At 35.9% G+C, this 26258-nt stretch overlaps 1 protein-coding gene across 2 annotated transcripts in view; it reads right to left on the bottom strand.

The window, feature by feature from the left end:
- The window catches only part of AKAP9 (A-kinase anchoring protein 9), a 169940-nt gene that overhangs the window by 61885 nt on the left and 81797 nt on the right, over nt 1–26258 (bottom strand). Inside the window, exons 15-22 of one of the 2 annotated variants that reach the window (XM_032761105.2) lie at nt 24962–25058; nt 23029–23121; nt 16774–17130; nt 14640–14864; nt 13120–13260; nt 12537–12640; nt 11930–12025; nt 10087–10292 (exon numbers count right to left, since the gene is read on the bottom strand). In XM_032761105.2, the coding sequence (XP_032616996.1) occupies nt 10087–10292; nt 11930–12025; nt 12537–12640; nt 13120–13260; nt 14640–14864; nt 16774–17130; nt 23029–23121; nt 24962–25058 (1319 nt within the window). The remainder of the gene's footprint in view (nt 1–10086; nt 10293–11929; nt 12026–12536; nt 12641–13119; nt 13261–14639; nt 14865–16773; nt 17131–23028; nt 23122–24961; nt 25059–26258) is intronic. The other variant, XM_032761106.2, reaches the window with a different exon arrangement.

Here is a 26258-nt window from a genome sequence, read left to right on the forward strand (position 1 = left end):
AAATAAACTAGAAAATCTAGAAGAAATGGATAAATTCCTTGACAAATACACCCTCCCAAGACTAAACCAGGAAGAAGTTGAATCTCTGAATAGACCAATAACAGGCTCTGAAATTGTGGCAATAAGTAATAGCTTACCAACCAAAAAGAGTCCAGGACCAGATGGATTCACAGCCGAATTCTACCAGAGGTACAAGGAGGAACTGGTACCATTCCTTCTGAAACTATTCCAATCAATAGAAAAAGAGGGAATCCTCCCTAATTCATTTTATGAGGTCAGCATCATCCTGATACCAAAGCCGGACAGAGACACAACCAAAAAAGAGAATTTTAGACCAATATCCTTGATGAACATTGATGCAAAAATCCTCAATAAAATACTGACAAACCAAATCCAGCAGCACATCAAAAAGTTTATCCACCATGATCAAGTGGGCTTCATCCCTGGGATGCAAGGCTGGTTCAACATACGCAAATCAATAAATGTAATCCAGCATATAAACAGAACCAAAGACAAAAACCACATGATTATCTCCATAGATGCAGAAAAGGCCTTTGACAAAATTCAACAACCCTTCATGCTAAAAACTCTCAATAAATTAGGTATTGATGGGACGTATCTCAAAATCATAAGAGCTATCTATGACAAACCCACAGCCAATATCATACTGAACGGGCAAAAACTGGAAGCATTCCCTTTGAAAACTGGCACAAGATAAGGATGCCCTCTCTCACCACTCCTATTCAACACAGTGTTGGAAGTTCTGGCCAGGGCAATCAGGCAGGAGAAAGAAATAAAGGGTATTCAATTAGGAAAAGAGGAAGTCAAATTGTCTCTGTTTGCAGATGACATGATTGTATATCTAGAAAACCCCATTGTCTCAGCCCCAAATCTCCTTAAGCTGATAAGCAACTTCAGCAAAGTCTCAGGATACAAAATCAACGTGCAAAAATCACAAGCATCCTTTTACACCAGTAACAGACAGAGAGCCAAATCATGAGTAAACTCCCATTCACAATTGTTTCAAAGAGAATAAAATACCTAGGAATCCAACTTACAAGGGATGTGAAGGACCTCTTCAAGGAGAACTACAAACCACTGCTCAATGAAATAAAAGAGGATACAAACAAATGGAAGAACATTCCATGCTCACGGGTTGGAAGAATCAATATCGTGAAAATGGCCATACTGCCCAAGGTCATTTATAGATTCAATGCCATCCCCATCAAGCTACCAATGACTTTCTTCACAGAATTGGAAAAAACTACTTTCAAGTTCATATGGAAGCAAAAAAGAGCCCGCATCGCCAAGTCAATCCTAAGCCAAAAGAACAAAGCTGGAGGCATCACGCTACCTGACTTCAAACTGTACTACAAGGCTACAGTAACCAAAACAGCATGGTACTGGTACCAAAACACAGACATAGATCAATGGAACAGAACAGAGCCCTCAGAAATAATGCTGCATATCGACAACTATCTGATCTTTGAGAAACCTGACAAAAACAAGAAATGGGGAAAGGATTCCCTATTTAATAAATGGTGCTGGGAAAACTGGCTAGCCATATGTAGAAAGCTGAAACTGGATCCCTTCCTTACACCTTATACAAAAATTAATTCAAGATGGATTAAAGACTTACATGTTAGATCTAAAACCATTAAAACCCTAGAAGAAAACCTAGGCATTACCATTCAGGACATAGGCGTGGGGAAGGACTTCATGTCTAAAACACCAAAAGCAATGGCAACAAAAGCCAAAATTGACGAACGGGATCTAATTAAACTAAAGAGCTTCTGCACAGCAAAAGAAACTACCATCAGAGTGAACAGGCAACCTACAAAATGGGAGAAAATTTTCGCAACCTACTCCTCTGTCAAAGGGCTAATATCCAGAATCTACAATGAACTCAAATTTACAAGAAAAAAAACAACCCCATCAAAAAGTGGGTGAAGGATATGAACAGACACTTCTCAAAAGAAGACATTTATGCAGCCAAAAAACACATGAAAAAATGTTCATCATCACTGGCCATCAGAGAAATGCAAATCAAAACCACAAGGAGATACCATCTCACACCAGTTAGAATGGCCATCATTAAAAAGTCAGGAAACAACAGGTGCTGGAGAGGATGTGGAGAAATAGGAACACTTTTACACTGTTGGTGGGACTGTAAACTAGTTCAACCATTGTGGAAGTCAGTGTGGTGATTCCTCAGGGACCTAGAACTAGAAATACCATTTGACCCAGCCATCCCATTACTGGGTATATACCCAAAGGACTATAAATCATGCTGCTATAAAGACACATGCACACGTATGTTTACTGCGGCACTATTCACAACAGCAAAGACTTGGAACCAACCCAAATGTCCAACAACGATAGACTGGATTAAGAAAATGTGGCACATATACACCATGGAATACTATGCAGCCATAAAAAATGATGAGTTCATGTCCTTTGTAGGGACATGGATGAAACTGGAAATCATCATTCTCAGTAAACTACTGCAAGGACAAAAAACCAAACACCGCATGTTCTCACTCACAGGTGGGAATTGAACAATGAGAACTCACGGACACAGGAAGGGGAACATCACACTCTGGGGACTGTTGTGGGGTGGGGAGAAGGGGGAGGGATAGCATGAGGAGATATACCTAATGCTAAATGACGAGTTAATGGGTGCAGCACACCAACATGGCACATAGATACATGTGTAACAAACCTGTACATTGTGCACATGTACCCTAAAACTTAAAGTACAATAATAAAAAAATGAATGAGAAATGTTATGCTTATAGGAATTTGCAGAAATTGATCATTTGGGTAATTCAGTATTTTTTTCTTTGATAAAAACTTCTAAGACACCTTTCAACAGAAATTTACTACATGCCCACCATGTGTAGTTTGCTAAGTAATAGGGACATATAGGTGACAAGATATGGCTCCAATCCTCGACGACTTTACAATGTAATGAGGAAACACATAAACTCACAAGAAAAGAAAGGCATTGTGCAGTAGGCCATTTCAAGTGTACAGAGGGATAGAAATAAGTGCTTGAATTTGTTGGGAGCAGACTGACTTTTGAGCCTGCATTGGGAGTACAGGATAGAAATAAGTGCTTGAATTTGTTTGGTGATGACTAACTTTTGGGCCAACACTGGGCAATATCATCTGCTCTGGCTACACAATAAAAGGAACTGAGATCATTTTGTTGCTTGCTACTGTTTTAAGAGGAATGCTGGGATAAGATTAGACTGATGAGCAGGTCTAATTTAACTTTGGACATTGTTATCCACATTACCCACACTATTCTTATTTCTTATGTAAAAAAAATGAGTTTGCATGGGTAGAAGATAAGCTTTCCAAGTACTTTCTCTAGGCTGTAATAAAAGCACAGGCTGTTCACCACTGCCATTAAATACTCATTTGTGGCAGATGTTACAACTCAACAGTGAAGTTTCCTGAAGAGGCATTACCTATTCTTTTATTACATGTAGTACATATTTGTTATCAGTAACTGTACAAAGTTAACCAATTAAAGCAGAGGAAATCTTCATGTATCAAGTGCTTGGAATAAGCATTCAGTTTGACACATTCACTCAAAATACGAGCTGCTTATTAGAACTTGTCTTGCTAAAGTAGCTGGTGCCATATTGAGTTTTCTTAATCTATGTAGTAATGACATCAGATACAGCTTCAGACGCAAGATCTGAATTCAGCACAATTCCATATTCACTAAACATGTCCTCTTTGTAAGTCACTGGCTGTAGAGCCCAAAACTGCATTTTAGGGCATGATTTTAAATGTTTGCCATTATATACAGGTTTATCTAATTCTTAAGGTAACAGTAAATACAACTTTCACTTTGTATTTTTATTCCCCAAAGTAAAAAACACATCAGCTACACTGGTACTTATTTATATTACTCCATGTGCTCAAAATTGAATGCCTTGAAAATATTTAGAAGTGCAAGATAATCTTGGAATTTATAGCGTCTTTATGTGAGAAATTAAATGCATTCTAGTAACATTTTCTTTCTCATGGGTACAGAAATGTGAGGCAAAGGAACGGTGTGATATGATGGGAACGCTAGGCTTTTTAGGGCAAAGGGACATGGAGAAGTAGTGGTGAGGTAGGTGAGAGAGCTAAAAGAAGGTAGCTGGAAAGTAAGCTGGATTCAAGTTGTAAATGGTCATAAACTTTATAGGAACCTTAGGGGTTTTGCTATAAACAAATGGAAAGAGTAAATCATATGTTGAACAAGAAGATAATATCAAATATGTGAATCAGGAAGCAAATTGTAGCAATGCAGAGGTAAGTTAAAGGAGAAAAAATTGAGAAAGAGCACAGGTTGGAGAAGACAATGTAGAAGAAGACAAGGAAAGAAGATATGCATAAGATGAGTCTGGGCTTCCAGCTGAGATAATTCTTGGGTGACAGAGAAATCATTAAGAAAAATACTAAAAAATCAGGAAAAAGTATACAGAGTAGGGATGAAAAATGATTAGTCTTAAGTGTTAATAGGATTTGTGAATGAGTCAACTGTTGGAATTTTGGGTCTGCAATGACTTAGGAGTTACTTGTAGAAAGGTGAGAGTTGAAACCTTGAAGTAGATACATTTGTCCTAGGAGTAATATTTAGTGAGAGAAGGAAGACAAAGTTGAAGCCTCTGTGTATCACAATCTAACAAAAGAACCTGTGTTAAAAAATATGAGAGAGAGGCAGGAGAGAGATGTTCCAGCAGACAAAAAGAGACGGCTTCAAGACACTTTAGTAATGTTATTTGTCTAGAAAAACAAACAAGACAACGACTGGGAAGATGCTATGGAGACTCCTGTGTTTACCAGCCTTGATTTCTATTCCTGCAGTACCAAAGCTGCTCTCTCAGAGGACAACACTGACCTCCCAGTTGTCAAATCAGCTGGGCACGGTGGCTCATGCCTGTAATCCCAGCACTTTGGGAGGCCGAGGCAGGCGGATCACGAGGTCAGGAGTTCAAGACCAGCCTGGCCAATATGGTGAAACTCCATCTCTACTAAAAAATACAAAAATACAAAAAAAAATTACAAAAACACAAAAATTAGCCGGGCATGGTGGCACGTGCCTGTAGTCCCAGCTACTTGGGAGGCTGAGGCAGGAGAATCACTGGAACCCAGGAGGTGGAGGTTGCAGTAAGCCAAGATTGTACCACTGCACTCCCGCCTGGGCGATAGAGCGAAACTCCGTCTCAAAAAAAAAAAAATAAAAAAAAGTTTGCTGAAATTTACCTTGAGCAGGGAACAAAGGTGAGAAAATTCAACACTTCTTAAATTTTTAAGGCAGTATGAAGATAGTCTAATGTTTTGGGCTATAGAGAAGGAATCAACATGAAGAAAAGACTGAAGGTATGGTGTATTAGATGGGAGCAAATCTCAAGCACAAAATACAGAGGGTGCGTGAAAGTGACTTATAAAAGGCCTCTGGCTTTTTAAAGCCAAATGGCTAATTTTTAAAAATAGACATTAAAGTACCTAGAAAAGGTGAAGACGTCAACTAGCTTAAGGTATTTTCTTAATAACATTTTGAAGGTATAAACAATCTGAAATAATCTATGTTCCAAGAAAAAACCGAATTTAAAAAAATCCTATAAAATAGAAATATGAGAAAGACATCAAGCTTAAGCTTTATTTATTTATTTATTTATTTTTATTTTTTGAGACGGAGTCTCACTCTGTCACCCAGGCTGGAGTGCAGTAGCTGGATCTCCGCTCACTGCAAGCTGCGCCTCCGGGGTTCACGTCATTCTCCTGCCTTAGCCTCCCAAGTAGCTGGGACTATAGGCACCCACCACCATGCCTGGCTAATTTTTTGTATTTTTAGTAGAGATGGGGTTTCACTATGTTAGCCAGGACGGTCTCGATCTCCTGACCTCATGATCCACCCGCCTCAGCCTCCCAAAGTGCTGGGATTACAGGCGTGAGCCACTGTGCCCGCCCCTAAACTTTATTTTTAATAACTAGTTTTGGAGGGAAAAATTCAGAGGATAATATAGATTAGCAGGGGAACTTCACAAGATGCCAATAATAATCTTAGAATGTCCAGTTTGGTAAATATAATCATTTCAAATTGGTGAACCTCTTGGATTTATGTCTTAAAACATAGTAAATGATGATTATTCAAGTCCTTTAGTTATTAACTTTATGGATTATAACATGTTCATTCCCTGACAGATAACGATAAACTTCTCAGGTTAAAGCAAGATAGGCAATATGATAAAGCCTTCTCTGCCCCAAAGGCTCTCTGAATCTCTATGGCTCCAGTGGAAACCACTAGGCTTTAGTCTGACCCTGGTATCTGACAGTTGAGAAAACTGTACTGAAGCCCTGGGAGACTTAAGAGGTTTGCCCAATATCACGGTGGGCTAGAAAAAAAAAAAAAGCCTTCTGATTAGTGCAGTGGTGGGATCTCGGCTTACTGCAACCTCCACCTCCCAGGTTCAAGCATTCTCCTGCCTCAGCCTCACGAATAGCTGGCATTACAGGTATGCGCCACCACACCTGGCTAATTTTCATATTTTTAGTAGAGACGGGGTTTCACCATGTTGGCCAGGCTGGTCTTGAACTCCTGACTTCAGGTGATCTGCCCGCCTTGGCCTCCCAAAGTGTTGGGATTACAGGCATGAGCCATGACTCTCAGCCCCTAGAGCATTCCTTCTGTAAGATCGCATTTCTCCAAAAGGAGGCAGCAGCAAACAAGATTCCATCCCTGGCCTATGGGAGAGGTGAGCATAAAACCACTGAATCATCACAGTGAAGACCTAAAGGAAATTTTTTTTTTAACATAACCTGGGGAATTCACTTTTATGAACTGATCTAATATTCATTCAGGTTTAAGTAATTTTATGTTAGCTCAAATTTTCCCTTCAGTTTCATAAACTAGGTTACTCTTATGAGGAAGCAAATATTAGCAACTTTATTCTTTACTTTTTGAGTGTTAACAAGTCCATACATGTTTAAAATTGAAACAAGTTCAGACCTGAAGGCTGAAAATACATCACAAGTGTTAAAACAAAAAGTCATATATGAAAACTGAAAAGCAAAAGTTGCTTTGCAATTAGACTGATTTAATTTTTTTGTTACACTAAAAAACATAAATCTGTCAAAAGTTTATTTCATTTTTAAAAATAATGCTTCCATTATATTTATGAAGGAATGTCAGAAAAAATTCTTACACATGGAACACAGTGTTAATATTTTAAAGCCAGTATTTTCTTTCAAGTTTACATAAAAATTAAAAATTTTAAATTATAAATTCTATTAACTCAATATATCCTTAAAGATGCAAGATGGATCCATTAAGTGTCCCCCAGTAATATTAGTGGTTGCTCCAATTTTGTTAGTAAGACGATCACACCGCTGCTAAACATAAAAACAGTAAGATGGAGTTAACTAAATGGAAAGTAAATATAACCAATGATACTAATCCTAGCAAAATTATCTCTGCTACAATATTCTATATGCTATATTTCTTAACTGTGGATTTAGCTTTTTCTCTTATCTCACTATTATTCTCAGAATCGGTCAACAGTTAAATAACTAAAATTTTAAAGGGTTTATTAGTTGATTCAAATATACGTAGTGGTTTTAGGCAAAATATTAAGTATTATGACTCTATTTTGCTTTGAATCAGAATAGCAATGACTTCTTCATTAGACTGTGAATTGCTGTAAAGCTGAGAGCATAGAGAAATAGCTCAGTAAATGTCTGTAGAATTAAACTCATAAAATTGCTTATAAATGAAAACTATGGTCAGTCGCAGTGGCTTACGCCTGTAATTCTAGCACTTTAGGAGGCCAAGGCTGGTGGATCACTTGAGGTCAGGAGTTCGAAACCAGCCTGGCTAACATAGTGAAACCCTGTCTCTACTAAAAATACAAAAATGTTAGCCAGGCATGGTGGCAGACACCTGTAGTCCCAGCTGCTTGGGAGGCTGCGGCAGGAGAATCGCTTGAACTCGGGAGGTGGAGGTTGCAGTGAGCAGAGATTGCGCCACTGCTCCCCAGCCTACGCGACAGAGTAAGACTCAAAAGGAAAAAAAAAAAAAGAAAACCATTACTGTATCTTAAAATAGGATATACATATTTCATCTGTGTTGGAAGATTTAGATACACTTATGCAAGAAAATAGGCTAGTGGATCAGAAGTCTTTTTAGGTCTGCTTTCTCATGGAAAATGAACACAAATATAATCCTCTGTGCTTGAGTTAAATTATCAATTTATTCCTTTTTATGGAGACAGTGCTCTGGAAGTAAGTTCACTGTCTTTCAAGGTATTTTGTCTGCTGAATACTTTGGCAGCCATGTTGAGAAGTATCTAAGAGAAGTGCCAACAACAACAAAAGCACGAAATACATCTGTAATGCACAGAACATTCTCAGAGTGTCTTCTGAATATGGCAGTCAACCTGGTCTAGGTCTTACCAGTAGAACAGCAAAATCCCTCCCTAAATGGTTAAGTGAAACAAGCTTGTGAAATAATTGTTTTTTAAAAAGCATGATTTGATAAACACTTCTACCAGACCAAGAAAATGTTACCTAATTCTTCTCTATAAAGATCCATATGCAGAAATAAAATAGCCGTGACTGAGAGCTTAACCAAGAGTGAAGTTAATTTTAAAAATCCTTCTACCAAGTTTGAAAAGAGTGAATTTGAAAGCAAGGTTTAAAATTCAGTATTATTTCAGCTCTTAATTTACTAAAAGCAATTTTTAAAACTATCTTTGAACTCAGCTGAGGTGTTTAAAAATCAGTTTTATTTGCAATTGCAAATCAAGCTTTTCTCTGTACTTAGAAACACACTACTGGCCAACTTATAATTAGGCAAACCTGCCATAAATGGGATAATTTCTTCTCATTTCTCCACATGAAATTTAACAAACAGAATGCTCTCAAAAATTACAAAAACTGGCATTTTAGGTCTGCCTCTATGGGAGAAGTGCTTGAGTGTGGAATGGTAGTGAACTGCGGGCTTGATCTTCTAAGCCAGGAGTCCAGATCCTATGTTCCTCCATCTCACAAAACTTTTCCCCCCTTTTGATTTCCTCATTTCCCTCTCCTGCAAGGAAAAAGAAATTGAAAAAACAAGAGACAACGGAGTTCAGCAATATGATGGGAAGAAATAGAAAGAAGAGGCCAGGCGTGGTGGCTCACGCCTGTAATCCCAGCACTTTGGGAGGCGAAGCTGGGGAGATCACCTGAGGTCAGGAATTCAAGACCAGCCTGGCTAATATAGTAAAATCCTGTCTCTACTAAAAATACAAAAATTAGCTGGGTGTGGTGGCATGCACCTGTAGTCCCAGCTACTTGAGAGGTTGAGGCAGGAGAATTGCTTGAACCCGGGAGGCAGAAGTTGCAGTGAGCCTAGACTGCGCCACTGCACTCCAGCCTGGGAGACACAGCGAGACTTTGTCTCAAAAAAAAAAAAAAAAAAAAGAAAGAAACGGAAAGAAGAGCCGAATCCACACAGCTGAAGGAAGACAGAGTTACGAAGACAGCTCTGGCATATCAGGACCTAATGTCTTGATCCATATACATTGTGTAATATTTCAACTCACTTTTTCAAAAGGAAGAAAGAATCTAGCAGAGGACAGTCCAAAGATAAGACCAAATCTTGGGTTTCTTATCAAGACTTTCTTCTAACCATTTCAACAGGTACGTGAAACCGGTGCTGGGTTCCTAAAAAGTCTTTATTTCTAATCTTTCCTTAATCTATAGGATGGTTTCAGGATGTCATCCATACCTCACAGATACTGGTAAGAGTCCTGAGTGCTGATGTATAAATTTTATCAGTGGAGAAATGTAACAGCATTCTGGTTTATGTAGGCACTGTGGCAACCCTGGGTAAATATAATGACAACTCTATGATACCCACTTGGCAAATGCTATACAATAATGGTGTTTGAGAAGAGTTGCTCTAATGTATTTCTGTTTGAAGGTCCATTTGCTGGAAAATACTTATTTTCTCTTCTATATTTTCAACACATGGCAAAATGCCTTGAACTCAGCAAGATTTGTTGAAATGATTGTTTCCACAACATAGAAAACTAGTACCTCTTGTATGTTCCTCATGGACACATGACTTTACAGATGCCTCTGCTTCTGACCTCCAAATTAGGCTGGCAGATGACTGGCTTTTACCAGATCTATCTAGAATCCCAAGGACATGGCGACCAATCGTTTCTTCAACAGCTGCTGTTGTCTTTACAACTTCTAAGAGGATCTTCAAAAGTCTATTATTAGCTTTCTGGAGTGCATACCTGTATAGATAAAGAAGCATTGATTAAAATGTTTAATATTTTTGAAGCAAACACTTTGCTTATGTCCACTAAAAAGTACACTGCAAAATATTTGATTTGAAAAATAACAGATGATCCATTTTATTAAAATAATACCCAATAGCATCAACAATAAAGCGCTTCTTGTTTTTTATTTGTAACTATATTATAAAATGATTTGTTTTTGTCTGAAAAATTTTGGCCAGTTAGCTTAATCATACCATTTTTTAAAATGTACAGTATTTAATTGACTTGAAAAAAATAACTAAAGTCTTAAGCTAGTAACTAGGTTAAGAGAAAATTTTGGGAGACAAAATTTAAGTTTTAAAAAGTATGGTAGTGCCAAAGCATATGCAAGTTATTGAGCTTGCTGCCCATGGTTATACATATGTATTTTGTACATTTAATCTTTCTATATGTTAAACATAAAAACATATTTTAAAACATAATTTTAAAATCACACCAGAAAAAATTATGTGGTAGTATCTGTACAAGTTAATGGTAATGAGCTGAATGTTTAAATTACAAAAAGTAATAGTTAGGCAGAGATCTGTTTTTAAAAAGGTCTGTAATGAAATTCCACTATCTGTCAACACCAGAGGGAGGATCATAGGCCGTTTTTATTACATCTGCTCCAGAGACAGAAATTTCTCAAGTTACACTCACCACACTCATTTAAGTCAGTAGAAGAAACCTGTTTTCAACTAAATAGAATGAATTTGGTGTGTCTCTCTTTTTAAAAAGTAATCCTTATTTAAAAAAATTTGGAAAATACTGCTAACCACTCACCAAAAAACCTCAGCAATCACTATTACAATTTTAATGCCTGTATTTCTACTTTTCCTCCTGCTTCTCTTATAAATATACACATATTTTAAAAACAAAAATGAGATCACCCTGAACAAACTGTTTTTGTACACTCTCTTTTTTGCTTAACATGAACATTCTAGCACGCAAAGAAAGGTACTTCCATAAATGGTGATTCAGAAGATTGCCTGATTAATTTTCTTAAAAATTAAACAACTTTCTTGTCCTAGCAACTCAGTTCAACAAAGGCACACTTTCTACATGCAGACAAAATAAAAGATTTTCATGGTAAAGGTCTTCTGCCTTAAGACAGTTTTATCTTTTAGCTTCACACCGTAGGAGCTTGCCAAAAATCAGGCTAAAGGATACCTGTTTCACAGGCACATGACATATCTATTTTAAGACAAGATAATAAATGGAGAAGTTTTCCGTTAGTATTTGTCAAGTGAAAGAGACAGTTCTATTTTTGCACCTAGATCAAGTTCTCTGCTTATATAATCAAGAATACTAAAAATAAAACTAAACTAATTTAGTAGGAAGCCAAGGGTTTTATTTCCTTAACTTGTTCTGAGGTTTTGTTTAAGCCCCAAACCCCAGGACTAGAATAATGTGAAAATATTTCTACTTAAGAGAAATGATTAAAATTAATATCATGGTTTAAAAAAAAGAATACTCATTTAATTGGCACTTACTATAAAAATTCCTAAAAATTAAGTACTGCATAGTTTTCAAAATTTACCAATTAGAGATAAATAATATAAAATAAACAAAGTGTTTATTTTATATTGCCATGGTAACTCTAATTTTCATACACAGTCTTTCTTGTTTGAGTTCCATACTGACTGCATTCCATACTGATGATCCAATGGGGAAGCCAAAATCTTAGGGGCCAAATTCCTCCATGCAAGCTGAGGAAGGAGGTTAGGAGAACACAAGAGGGTTGACAGTCACAGAAATTGGAAAAGGAGGAAATTAAGAAGTAAATATTAGTTTTAATTTAAAATTAAAGAAATTATTTTCATTTGAACAAAACAAAGTTTAAAATATTGTGCTTAAAAGTCTTTAATACTAACGTAGGATAACTATTCTCACTTAATATTTTACATTTTTATATTAACCTCTACAAAATCAAAGTAAGGAAAAGTTTTGCTAACATCAGGTAATTAACAGTTAAGTATGTGATTAATATCCAATCAAAATTTATATAGAAAAGATTTTTTTTAAGTGTTATCTATTTAATGATGAAAAACTGAAAATCCTTTACATACTACACATACATGGACGTGTTTCATACACAGAGAGTATGATGATTTTTAAGACAAAGCATCAATGTACAAGATAAAAATAAGCACAAAGTCTATTACATTGAAACAACCATTTTCATTTACTTTGCACTGAAAAAGTACACATTTTGTATACCTTTCATTAGACAAAATCTCAGGAGGCACATCTTCAGGTTTTCTGTCTAATTCCTTTTCTTTATATGTCTGTTCTTCAACTTCTCCTTGGTTTTCATTTCCATTCTGTTTAAGTTTGTGTAAAGGAAGAGAGGAGAAGACAGAAAGAAAACCTGTCATCTTGGAAAGAGCATGTCATTCTTCTATATTGGTATGAGATAAAATAGAAACCTCTGTGCACAAAATTGATACTGTTTGGTATAATATTTAACTATACTTGAGATTAGTGTTATCAAAAGGATAAAACATTCTCGTACACAATAAAAAATTTTAATGGGTTCAAATTACGCATGCTGTAGTGCAACAATAAAGTTTGTTAGGTTCTCTTTGGTGAAACAATACTTGCTGTTAACAGAATGTCAGATTCAAATTACCTTAAGTGAAATGTAAGGCATTTTGACTCCACCTACCTTACACATATGCAGTCACAAATATGTTAAAGCTCAGTACCTATAAAATAATACATCTCATACCAACAACAAAGACAAACAAATCCTACTGAATTGGTGATCCATTGCTCCTAGGTGGGGCAAAGTCCATACTACCTGTGTTTGCGTACTGCTGTTGCGCAGCTCACAACACAGCTTCTCTCTTCCAGCTAAAGACAGCTGCTTTAGTGCTTCCAGCTCCTCTAAAAGCACCCTCTCTCTCTCTGAAACCAGGTTTTCATTATCTATGGAGGATCTCTAAATAAGAAAAAAGGTCATGAAAGAATACTGTTTGCGATAGAGAAAAAGGGCAGATATATTAAGCAGATTTCTTTTAACCCCCAGGACCAACAGGCCCTGGTTCTACTTATGATTCATATTCCATCATAAGGGGTTAAAAGTATATACAAAGATCAATGCAAAATTTAAAATATATTTTTTTTTTTTTTGAGACGGAGTCTTTCTCTGTCCCCCAGGCTGGAGTGCAGTGGCACCATCTCGGCTCACTGCAAGCTCTGCCTCCGGGTTCATGCCATTCTCCTGCCTCAGCCTCCCGAGTAGCTGGGACTACAGGCGCCCGCCAACACGCCTGGCTAATTTTTTGTATTTTTAGTAGAGACGGGGTTTCACCGTGTTAGCCAGGATGGTTAAAATATTTTTTAAAAGCCAATTAAGTCTATATATTCAGGAATTTGTGCAGTTCAATTATTTTTTGTCAATTTTGCATTGAAAATTAAGAAGTTTGAATTCACAAAATGCAATGAAGAAAAGCAAAGTTAATTTTTCCAAATAATGTTTTATGCTCAGCTCCCAATTATCCTATTATTTTATGTTTGAAAGAATACTGTTAATAGTTATCTCTAGATATTTATTATCTCTTTTTAGCTTCAGTTTTCAAAATTAAATTCAATAAATTTGTTTTCATAAGAACTTCTAAATAAATATCTCTTGCTTTTCTGCAATGGTTTTGTGAGTATATTTTATACAGCAGTTGACAAGAATCCAGCTCCCAAATACCAAGAAGTATTTAAATTTAGTCAAGAAAGGGATAAGAATGTTAAATAAATTTGCATTTCTCAAATCAAGAAGAGATGTTTCCCTGGAAAGAGTTCCAGAAGCATACTACTTCCGATTTCCATTCATGATTAAAAAGATGGATTAAAGACAGATAAAGGTAAACCTTCAAGATGCTAATTGGTGGACTCACAAAACTATAAATGAAGATAGTAAAACTGAACGATAGTAACTGCATAATGGAGCACCTCAGCGCAATGTTATTTCCAAAATGTCAAAGTGAGTTTGCTATATATGGCTAATGAAATGATTTAAAAGAAAAAAACAAAACCGTGTAGCCACTTTTCCAGTGCTTGAAAAAGGAGTTAAATAAAATGACAGAAAAGACAACGCCCACTCCAAGGTTGAGATAGGTGTCCCTAACAAGATCTAGAGCTGCTGTCTTAGTATAGAGTGTGTTCCTGATGCTAAATATATGTAGTTTATTCAGATTTCAGCAAAAAAAAAAAAAAAAAAATATGGCTACATAAAAAATACTGTTGTTTTAATTGGGGATCTGGTTCAAGATGGTGTTTGGAAAAAAAAAATAACTGGGGAGAGAAAGGGGACTACAAGACCCTTACCTGGGCTAATTGTCTATTAAGTCTCTTAATCTCTTCTTGTAGCTGTTCCTGGTCTTCTCGCTGTCTCTCCATTTGTCGCATATGTGCTTGCCTTAACAATTCTGTTGCCTGTTGATGTTCTTGGTATTGTCGTACAAGTTCCTGCCTCATATCTTCCAACTGTTCTTCATTCAACATTAGTTGTCTAGAAGCATCCATGCTTGACACCGAAATCTCATCATGAATCTTTAATAGTAAAAAAAAAAAAAAAAAAATTCAACCATAACACATTTTGTAAAAATCTGTCAGCATTAATATTTTAAACAAATACGAAAGCAATTCTATTACTTATCCCATAAAGCATGTAATATTTTATTATTAAACAAAAACATAATTTTTAAAATGGTGTTTTTCTTAATTACAATTCTAAAACAACATAAAACTACTTTATTATCATTATGTTATTTTCCAAAAACAAAACAGCTATTTATCAATTAGTTTAGACTTAATCTAATTCTAATAGAAAAAAAAGAACTAAGACACTTAAGATTCCTTCTACTCTTAATGAAGCTATAATGCCATTATTCCTCTTGACATTTTATGAAGGGAAAATAATATCCATGGAGTATTTATATTTTAAAATTAAATGTATAAAACATGAGAAACTACCCATTTAATTTACACAGTGGTTATCACAGTACTACAGAGAACTACTGATAAAAAATAATTTTCAATACATTTTTTTTTAAAATAAAAGCTTTACATTCCAGAGTCTCACACTCATAAGAAGTCAACTCCTTAATACATTCTATGAGTACATCATTTCCTGGAGAAATGTTACTTATACGAATAATTTTACTTTGAACAGTTGCTGGTAAATTAAAGAGGTCTTGAAGAACACCTAACAAGTTTTGCATTCCATAAAGAGTTGGCAATTTTATTCTATTTATTTATTTTTGAGAGGGAGTCTTGGTGTCACCCAGGCTGGAGTGCAGTGGCACCATCTTGGCTCACTGCAACCTCCACCTCCCCAGTTCAAGTGATTCCTCTGCCTCAGGCTCCCAAGTAGCTGGGATTACAGGCATGCACCACCATGCCCAGCTAATTTTTGTATTTTTAGTAGAGAGGGGGTTTTACCATGTTGGCTAAGCTGGTCTCGAACTCCTGACCTCAAGTGATCCAACTGCCTCGGCCTCCCAAAGTGCTGAGATTACAGGCATAAGCCACCACACTCGGCCTGGAGTTGGCAATTTTACTTGAATATTAGTCTGAACAAAACATAACCTATCCTGAATATTAATAAAAAATTTTAATTCAGATAATGTTAAAAGAAGTAGGATTTATTACTTTCTGTTAAAGGCAGTGAACAGTTGAGGCACAGACACAGAATAGATCTATTAATAAATAAGTACATAAATCAAGAATTAGGATATAGATAGTAAAATCTTTTAGTCTTCCTAAATAGGTAGCTATTTCCTTGTAATATTGTTATATTTAATTAAGCAAATCTTTTATTCACAGATATTACCAAATTGTAGTATAATTAATCTTGAATTGATTGAAACAGAATTAATGTACGTACAACTTACAATGGGATTTTACCAGGTACATCTTTAAGATAAACAAGAATACTATGAACCAGACTTGTTTTATTTGATACTAATATTAAGTCACTTATCCACATATCTTACAATTAATAAAACACATTAACAGTGTGAACTGGCTGGGCACGGTGGCTCATGCCTGTAATCCCAGCACTTTGGGAGGCTGAGGAGGGTAGATCACAAGGTCAAGAGATCGAGACCATCCTGGCCAACATGGTAAAATCCCATCTCTACTAAAAATACAAAAATTAGCTGGATGTGGTGGCACGCGCATGTAGTCCCAGTTACTCGGGAGGCTGAGGCAGGAGAATCGCTTGAACCTGGGAGGCGGAGGTTGCAGTGAGCCGAGATCGTGCCACTGCACTCCACCCTGGTGACAGAGTGAGACTCAGCCTCAAAAACAAAACAAAACAAAACAACAATGTGAGTCATAAGACTGAATTTGATATTTTCCTCCTCCAAACATTAAGCAGCACTATTGCTAATATTTTTATAGTGAAAAAATTCACAATTTTTAAAAAAGTTTTTTATATTCCAGGAGGCATACTTACAGACTGTCTGACTATAAATGTTTTATCTTTGGAGAACATTTCTTCTGAAATAGTCAGCACACAGTCCTTTGATTCTGGTATATCATGGGGATCATTATTTGATAATAAAATTTCCTTTCCATGTTCTCCTAACTCTTTACTAAGTGGTTTAAATTCTTCTTTAAATTTCACATCCACTGTCTCAAAAGTCTGAAAACCAATTTGATCCTGTGATAATTTCATTTCATTAAAATAATGTTGTTGTTCTTGCTGACACACAGCATGTGCTTGCTTTGATGATGTAGTATTTTCTTTTCCCCCAGATATTCTAGACAGTTCAGTTTGTTGAGCAAATGCTATACTCATTGACACAATAACCTAAAGAAATAAAAGCAAACAATAAAGGATTAGATTTAGAAATATCAGCAGGAATTTAAGAAGCAAGTTACTACTCAAAATTGTATGAACAGAAAAAAGCATGGCCTCATGGTTCTAAACAAAAAGAAATCCTATAATAAAGTAATACCGAGATAGATTCTCTATTTCACAATAAATCTAATGTCAAAGTATTTATTTTACTGCCTGCCACTTTAAATAAAAAGTAAAATGTTTTCTTATTATAACAGCCATAAATGTTCAGTAAAAATTAGAAAATAAAAGCCCTTATATTTCTCTCTTCCAAGAAAAATCACTGTAAACATTTTAGTACTTTCCCAAATCTTCTTATTCTTCTTTAGAGAGATAGATATGAATAGATACAGATATCATTTTCCTATAAAAATGTGATCATATTCTAATACTGTAACCAGTTTTTATAGCTTAACTACAGTAAATATCTCTTCAAGTTAAGAAATAAATACATTTCTATGTAATTTCTAATGGGTTCAAAGTTTCATATTACACAGATGTAGTATAAGTTTATTAAATCAATTCTCTATGTTGGACATTTAGAGTGATTCCACTCTTTTACTATTTTAAATACCAGTGTGATGAAATATTTGTAATTATATAATTGTGCATATCTTTTCTTATTTCCTCAAAACAAATTCCCAGAAGCGGAACACTTAGTTTGTATGACTGGTAAATATGAGTAGACATTTCATTATAATCCAATTTGACCTTTCACTACAACTATGATCCTGAATCCCTGCTTATTCTAGCCTCCCATCCCATCCCAGCACAGGTACTTCGGAATTCTGACTACTAGTTTTGGCTCTGACAAGTCCTTACACCTTTGAGAACCAACTGTATCAATAACTTTAAGTCCTTTTTCCATAGATAATTTGTAATGAAGGAAGGCTGGCTGTAATAAACCCAGAATAAAGTATGCCTGGGATTAGAAATATTTGTACTTACTGATCTGCAGCATTATTTTCCTTGCTGGTCCAGGTCATATAACTGAACTTTAGTTTTAATTTCCTGTCCTGAATGTGATTCACCTATCTGGGGTCCTGATTCCCACCTGATTCCTGTGCTAGCCTCCTTTGGAGTAATTTGACTCAAAAACACAAAGCAAATAAATCATTGAAGCTGGGGTTCAAAATCCTATAGTCTTGCCTAAGCTCACTTTCTAAAAGGTAACATTATACTATTCCACATCTAAATGAGTCTGTCCAGAAGTATAATGCTAAAACTGACTTAAGAGGAATGATTATAATACCAGTAGCCAAGGCAGAGAAAATTCAAGTGCTGTAACATTAGGAACCACATCAAAGGTCACATATTTAATAAATGTTAGGGCAGAAATTTGAATCAAAATGTGTCTATACAGAGCTCAAGCACCTTAAACATTGTATGTCATCCTGTTTCTTCCCAGATAATCCTGGTACTATATCTCACCTACCAAATTGGACCTCTGGGTGCCTATGCTAGCTCAGAAAGAACCGGGGTTTGGTAACAACAATGTCATCTGGAACATATACCCATTACAGCAAAATGTCAAAAGATAAAGATAATTAAAAATAATTAACTAGACAATACAACTTAACAAAACATATCTTTAACCTTCTCTAACTAGTGATCAAAACCTTATGACTGGGTTTTGCTTTAATTTCCTGTCTTGAACCTGATCTCCCTCTGTCTCTTCATACTGAATATATTGAGAATGTAACACGGAAAAAAAGGATTAAAAATGTGAAAGAGAAGAACAGAGATACAAAGGATAGAGAATGGTCAACCAACATCTAATTAGAGTTCCAGGAGGATATAATAGAGAACAATGGAAAGGAACTATTTCACGAGATAATGGCTGAGAATATTTATAGAAGACACCACTGCCAAGATTCAAGACAATCAATGAATTATAATAAAAACAAATACCTCATCTCTACAAAAATATTTGTAGCTGGGTGTGGTGAGCTACTCCAGGGACTGAGGTGAGAGGATTGCATGAGCTCAGGAGTGCAAGGCTACAGTGAGCTATTATCATACCACTGCACTCCAGCCTGGCTGACAGACCCATCTCTTAAAAAAAAAAAGGAGAAAAGAGAACACCAAAATCAAAAAGATCTTAAATGTTTCCAAAGAAAAAAGACGTATTACCCACAAGGGAACAACAAAGTGACAAGGACCTTGTCGGCAGAAACAAGAAATCAGAAAACACTGGAATGCTACCTTCAAAATTCTGGCATAAAAATAACTGTTAACCAGGTTCAAACAGTCAACAAAACAAACTGTTATGGATAAAAACACAATAAAGACATAAAATAAAGACAACTAAAAAACATAGTTTACTCCCAATAGATAATCAATAAAAAAAAAAAGGATGGCTTAAGATGCAAAAAGGATTAGAGCATAAACATCCTTTTTAAAAAAATACGTGGGTAAATTGAAATACTGATGCTATAAGGCAATAATCGCATCTGAATTGTGGAATAAGAAAACACAAAGACTGTGCTTCCAGGCAACATAAAATAAGCCCACTACAGCCTGCTTCTCCCACTGATTACCTAAAAACTAAGCACAATACAAAACAACTAAAGAATTCTGAAGAGTAAACAATGACTAGGAGACTGCAGAGGGAAGTCAAAACTTAGGTGATTTGTATGGGAAAGAAGAAACAGGATTTTTAGTCTGAACCTAACTGGGCGGACTGCCTATTTTTTAAAAAAAATTCACATTCTTCAGAGAATTATAATGACATCCAGAGCATATAAAACATAAAATACAAAACATTTAATATACAATTCAAAATTAGACAACATAAAATTCGTTGTTATGTCGAACTCATTGTCAGCTCACCTGTTCTAAAAGAAATGCTAAAGGAAGGTTTTTAGGCTAAAGAAAAATAGCACCAGAGGGAAATCTGAAATTTAAATAACAGCAAAACACATACTCTTTTCAAGTACACACGGAGCTTTCACCCAGAAAAGACCATATTTTGGGCAGCAAATTTAAAAGAACTGAAATTATATGAGGTATTTTGCCAGACCACAAAGAAACTTAAAAATTAATTAAGTTAATCAACCATGGGAAGCTATCTGAAAATCATAAAAATGTGGAAATCAGTACATTTCTAAATAACCCATGAATCAAAGAGGAAGTCACAGGGGAAATAATATATTTGGATTGAATGAAAATTTGCAGAATGCAGCTTTAAACATTGCTTACAAGGAAGCATTGCTATACTTACAAGCTATAATGTTTAAAGCTGTAATGCTATGCTTTTGAGTATAGCATTAAATGCATACATTAGAAAAGAAATTCCTTTTAGAAAAGCAGAAGAAGAGCAAATTAAGTCCAAAGCAAGCAGAAAAAGGATATCAAAAAGATACGGGTAGCAATTGAAAATAAAAACAAAAACAATAAAAACAACAATGAAACAAAAAGCTGAATCCTTAATATTATCAATACAATCAATAACCTCTAGCCAGTCTGACAAAAAGGTGAGAAATAGGGATAACACTACAGATTCCACAGACATTAAATGATAAAAGAATATTACAGGTGGGGCATGGTGGCTAACACCTGTAATCCCAGTACTTTGGGAGGCCGAGGTGGGGGGATCACTTGAGGTCAGGAGTTAAAGCCAACATGATCAAACCCCATCTCTAGTAAAAAAAAAAACCCACAAAAATTAGCTGGGTGTGGTGGTGCGTGCCTGCAATCCTAGCTACTTGAGAGGCTGAGGCAGAAGAATCACTTGAATCCAGAGGCAGAGGTTGCAGTGAGCTGAGATTTTGCCACTGCACTACGGCCTGGGCAAGAGCGAAGTTCTTGACCAGCCTGGAGTTCAAGACCAGCCTGGCCAACATGGCAAAACCCTGTCTCTACAAAAAAATTAGCTGGGGTGGTGGTGCACACCTGTAGTACCAGCTACTTGGGAGGCTCAGGTGGGAGGATGGCTTGAGCCCAGGAGTTGGAGGTTGCAGTGAGCAGAGATTGCGCCACTGCACTCCAGCCTGGGCGACAGAGCCAGACTCTGTCTCCAAAAAAAAAAGAAAAGAAAAATGGTTCTCCATCTTCTTCTATCATATCTGAGGGGTACAGAGTACAGCATAATCCCATCGGTACTGGTGACTAATATCAACAATCTATATTATTCTAGGACCAAGCTGGGCCATCAAATGTAATCTCTTGGACCACAGTATCTTGGCTGCATTTAGAAGAGTCTTTTTTTTTTTTTCATACTTTAAGTTTCAGGGTACATGTGCACAACGTGCAGGTCTGTTACATCACTGACCAGTACTTTGGTGCTCTGCTATCTGCTTGAGTGAGTAATGCTTTATAAAACATCATGATATTACCACCATTATCACAGTAATAAGACTACTTTTAAAATAATATTTATGAGTCTTTACTATGTATCAACTCATTTGCTAACTGTTCTATATGAATTAACTCATTGAATCCTTATAACAATTGCTACTAAGCCAATTTCCTCTTTCAACATATAAAACGCTGAGATTCACAAGTTAAGTAACTTTCCTAAGGTCACAAATCTAGTAAACCAAAAGAACAAGAATTTAAAGTATGGTATATCCAATACCAAACCTCATGTTAATTACTATACCCTGATACACCATTCCATTTGATAAATTTGTGTAAGAGCTACATGCAAGGGAAAACTTGCATTCCTCCAAGAACTAGACATTGAAAGCTATTAAAAAAAATGATAGTGTTTCACTTTTCACTTTAGACATAATAAGTGAATAAGTCCTTACAGCCCAGGTATTTCCTTAGGTCTTGACTTCCTCATCTAATTTATGTTTTTCCTAATTCCTTATACATTTCCTTTATATCCTACCAATCAATCCTACCCCTTTAAAATGCACATATTCCACTGGGATTGTTATATTAAGAGAGTTGAAATATTATAAAAAATAAGCAAACTCATAATTCAATAGTTCCCATATATATATATATTTTTTCTTTTTTTTTTTTGAGATGGAGTTTCGCTTTTGTTGGCCAGGCTGGAGTGCAATGGTGCAATCTCAGCTCACCACAACCTCTGCCTCCCGGGTTCAACTGATTCTCCTGCCTCAGCCTCCTGAACAGCTGCGATTACAGACATGCGCCACCATGCCTGGCTAATTTTGTATTTTTAGTAGAGCCAGGGTTTCTCCATGTTGGTCAAGCTGGTCTTAAACTCCTGAACTCAGGTGATCCGCCCGCCTCGGCCTCCCAAAGTGGTGGGATTACAGGCATGAGCCACCGCACCCTGCCAGTTCCAATATTAAAAGCCAATCAGGTATACACGTTTTGAAAAGGAATACAAAGACAAAACAAATGGAACCATAATGTTACACTAGGGTATATGGCTAATATTAAAGAATGACTCTGGACACAGCGGATAAGCAGAGATGAGCAAAACTCACATTGGTAAACTCCTTCACTTAGCCAGGAGCTAATTAATACTCAGTGATAATCCTCCCTTAGTATCTGTAGTCATTACCTAACAAAACTTCTCTGATTGGAAATAGATACAGATAATATATACAGAGGACCAACCACTTTCTCTTTCTTTTCCTATCTTCTCCCCAACTTTTAAGGAAGACCAAACTTCTTCACAAGGCAACAAATACATAGACTTGTTTTGGCATCCTGAAAAGCTTCTAATTACTAGTCTACATCAAGAAGAATGCTCTTCTCAAATAAAAATTCACAAGATATTTTGTTTAAAGGCAACTATAATTGATATTATCTAACCACTTAAAGATGAACTATATATGAAACTTATAAAAATAAAGTACATACCATCAATAAAATCTATGTTATTTTTGAAGGCTCAAAGGGAATATAAACCAAGATAATCTTCCAGATAAGCTATAAGCTTACCTTAGCTACTTCTTCTTCTAATTGTTCTTGGTATTGTTTTTCAAGCAACTTAATGGTATTTGTTTCCTCTTTCACTCCAAATTCACCAGAAAACTACATTTAAAAGCAAAATATGACATTTATTTACATTAATTATACACCACTTATTTTTAAACTTCTACCTCAAAATCTCCCCAAAGTATCAGTATTTTTAGAAAAGTTCTACATACTTTCAGCAAAAAATAAATTTTAATTCTCTCAATTAAAAACAATTCTAGTAAACAATTTGGCCGGGCGCGGTGGCTCACGCTTGTAATCCCAGCACTTTGGGAGGCCGAGGCAGGCGGATCACGAGGTCAGGAGATCGAGACCACGGTGAAACCCCGTCTCTACTAAAAATACAAAAAAACTAGCCGGGCGTGGTGGCGGGTGCCTGTAGTCCCAGCTACTCGGAGAGGCTGAGGCAGGAGAATGGCGTGAACCCAGGAGGTGGGGCTTGCAGTGAGCCGAGATTGCGCCACTGCACTCCAGCCTGGGCGACAGAGCGAGACTCCGTCTCAAAAAAACAAAACAAAACAAACAAACAAACAAAAATTCTAGTAAATAATTCTACTAAATAATTATACTTACTACTGTGAACTTAATAAAGATGCAAAGAGAAATATGTTTACATATTTATAAACGCCAACGTACAGTTCTAGAGTGGGAAAAGGATACTTAAATACAACTAATAAAATATATATGTGTGTACATATTTTCTTTTAAGTAAAATGTTAAACAGTGGCTATCTTTGTTCATAAAATTACAAGCAAATTTTCTTTTCTTCTTGGTACTTATTAATACTATAACTTTCTACAAATACAAATTACTTTTATCAACAGAAAAAACCATAAACTTTTAAAAAATATAAATATGTTCTCAGTATGAAAGTATTTATTTACCAATCATCATGATATGAGATGAGTACAGCAGAATCAAGGATGTGTCTAACATCTTTCCTCTGTATACTGAGCAAGGAAGAACGATGATTTTAATTTTTTCTAAGACTTAAGAGCTAAAATCTACTGAGTGAAGACCAGGGTTTGGCAGCTGCAGGTCTGAGAAAGTTGCAGGTGTGAGAAATTTAGAATAACACAATGTTGAGCAGAGGCAGGGGGTGGTTTAGTTAGATGGCATGCACTTTAAAAGATGTGGAACTTTTTTATCTACCACATGGACCTTATTGGAATAGGCCTAATCTATTATCCCAGCCATGTTGTCTTGGATTCTGGGGATTCCTAAACCTTTTTTTTTTTTTTTTTTTGTGACAGAGTCTCGTTCTGTCACCCAGGCTGGAGTGCAGTGGCGCAATCTCAGCTCACTGCAACCTCCGCCTCCCAGGTTCAAGTGATTCTCCTGCCTCAGCCTCCTGAGCAGCTGAGACCACAGGCGAGTGCCACCACGCTCAGCTAATTTTTTGTATTTTTAGTAGAGATGGGGTTTCACCATGCTAGCCAGGCTGGTCTTGATCTCCTGACCTCATGATCCACACGCCTCGGCCTTCCAAAGTGCTGGGATTACAGGCGTGAGCCATTGCGCCTGACCCCTAAACACTTTTCTAGAGATGGCCTGGTCCAACTTCCCATGCTGGGAAGACAAAGCTTTGTTGACTAGGGCACTGAAACTAGTTTGTACATAGCCCACATGTTACAAAAACAAGATAAATCTTAAACTATAACATATTTAAGGGAAATATAACCCCTCAAACTTAACTTCCTCTGTGTTTTACCTATGCTATGTAAATAGATTAAATTTCTTTACATGTGTATTCTGAGTTTTCTATATAAGGTATTATCCTCATATTTATTACGCTTACTTCTCAGCAACTATTTATTAGATAGTAAACCAGACATAAAAATGATAGCGGAAAAATCAGTGTATATAAGTTAAAAGATAAAAATTAAAAATACAATACCTCTATTGTACCATCAATATTCTTTTTCACACAACTTCCAGGGTACATTGTTCTCTGTGCATCAGATTCTGTAATTACCACTGAATCAACAGGTAAGCTGAATATGAATAAAAAAAGTTAAAGAATTAGAGTTGTATATGTGCTTTAGTGTTCATCCAAAATCTACACCACACATAAAATATGTAATGGGGCATGGGAGACAAAAATGAGTCAAGGGTTACAGGTAGTGTAAGTTACATTATATTTTTGACTAATATTTCCACTTAAAAGAACACAACTGAATAACAGTATTTTAACAGATGATCAACTGAATTTTATGTCATTTTACACTACAAATGTATGATATGGAACTATAAGTACTAACTGTTTTTTTGGACAGATGGGGTCTCACTATGTTACACAGGTTGATCTCAAACTCCTGGCCTCAAGTGATCCTCCTGCCTCAGCCTCCAAATGTGCTGGGATTACAGACATGAGCCACTGTGCTTGGCCAGTACGAACATTTTTTTTTAAAGTTATCTAAGATATATTAGTGCCTTTAAAAAAGTTTGTAAAATCTCACTTTTATGAGAAACTTCTTTTAACATACATATGTATATTTGGATACAAAAAGTTTGATTTTCTTCCTATGTATACACATCGAAAGTAACAATGTTTACCTCTAGTGGAACTCAGTCAGGAGCAGTGGTGGTAAAGAGAAGAATCTCAATTTACAAATATTCACTTTCGGACTTTTTTGTTTTATCTGTTGGTATTCACATCTGTATTGTGTAGTTTTTACATGCATTCATTATTAAAAAAAATTTTTTTTCTTAAAACCCTTAACTTAGGTCATAAAAACTAAGGTTAAGATCAGCATTTAGGAACCATGGGAAAAAAATAAAAGGAGCAAATTATAATTTTCATTTCTGGCAAATATAATTTTCCACACCCATTTTCATGTGCAACTACGCTGCTTTCTTAGTTTGACCCTCCTCTTGTCCACATATCCTTCTTTCTCCTATTCTTTTCTACCCTAAATTCTGTCCAAAATTGGCCAAAGTTGTCATCATCCTATTTCATAACTTATATAACTAAACCCCTAATGATGGCCATTTGATTGCTTCCAATTGTTCACCGTTACAAACAACGCTATAATACAGATCTTCACAAACGTATCTTGGCACACTTCCATGGATGTTTCTATATGATAAAATCTTATAAGTAATTGTTAAGCTTAATATTTAATGTTTTAATACAGGGCCATATTCCAAAAAGTTTTATTAATTTTGTTCTCATAATAGTATCATTTAAGTAT

This window comes from Hylobates moloch, unplaced genomic scaffold, assembly GCF_009828535.3.
Source record: "Hylobates moloch isolate HMO894 unplaced genomic scaffold, HMol_V3 SCAFFOLD_1, whole genome shotgun sequence".
Classification (NCBI taxonomy): Eukaryota; Metazoa; Chordata; class Mammalia; order Primates; family Hylobatidae; genus Hylobates; species Hylobates moloch.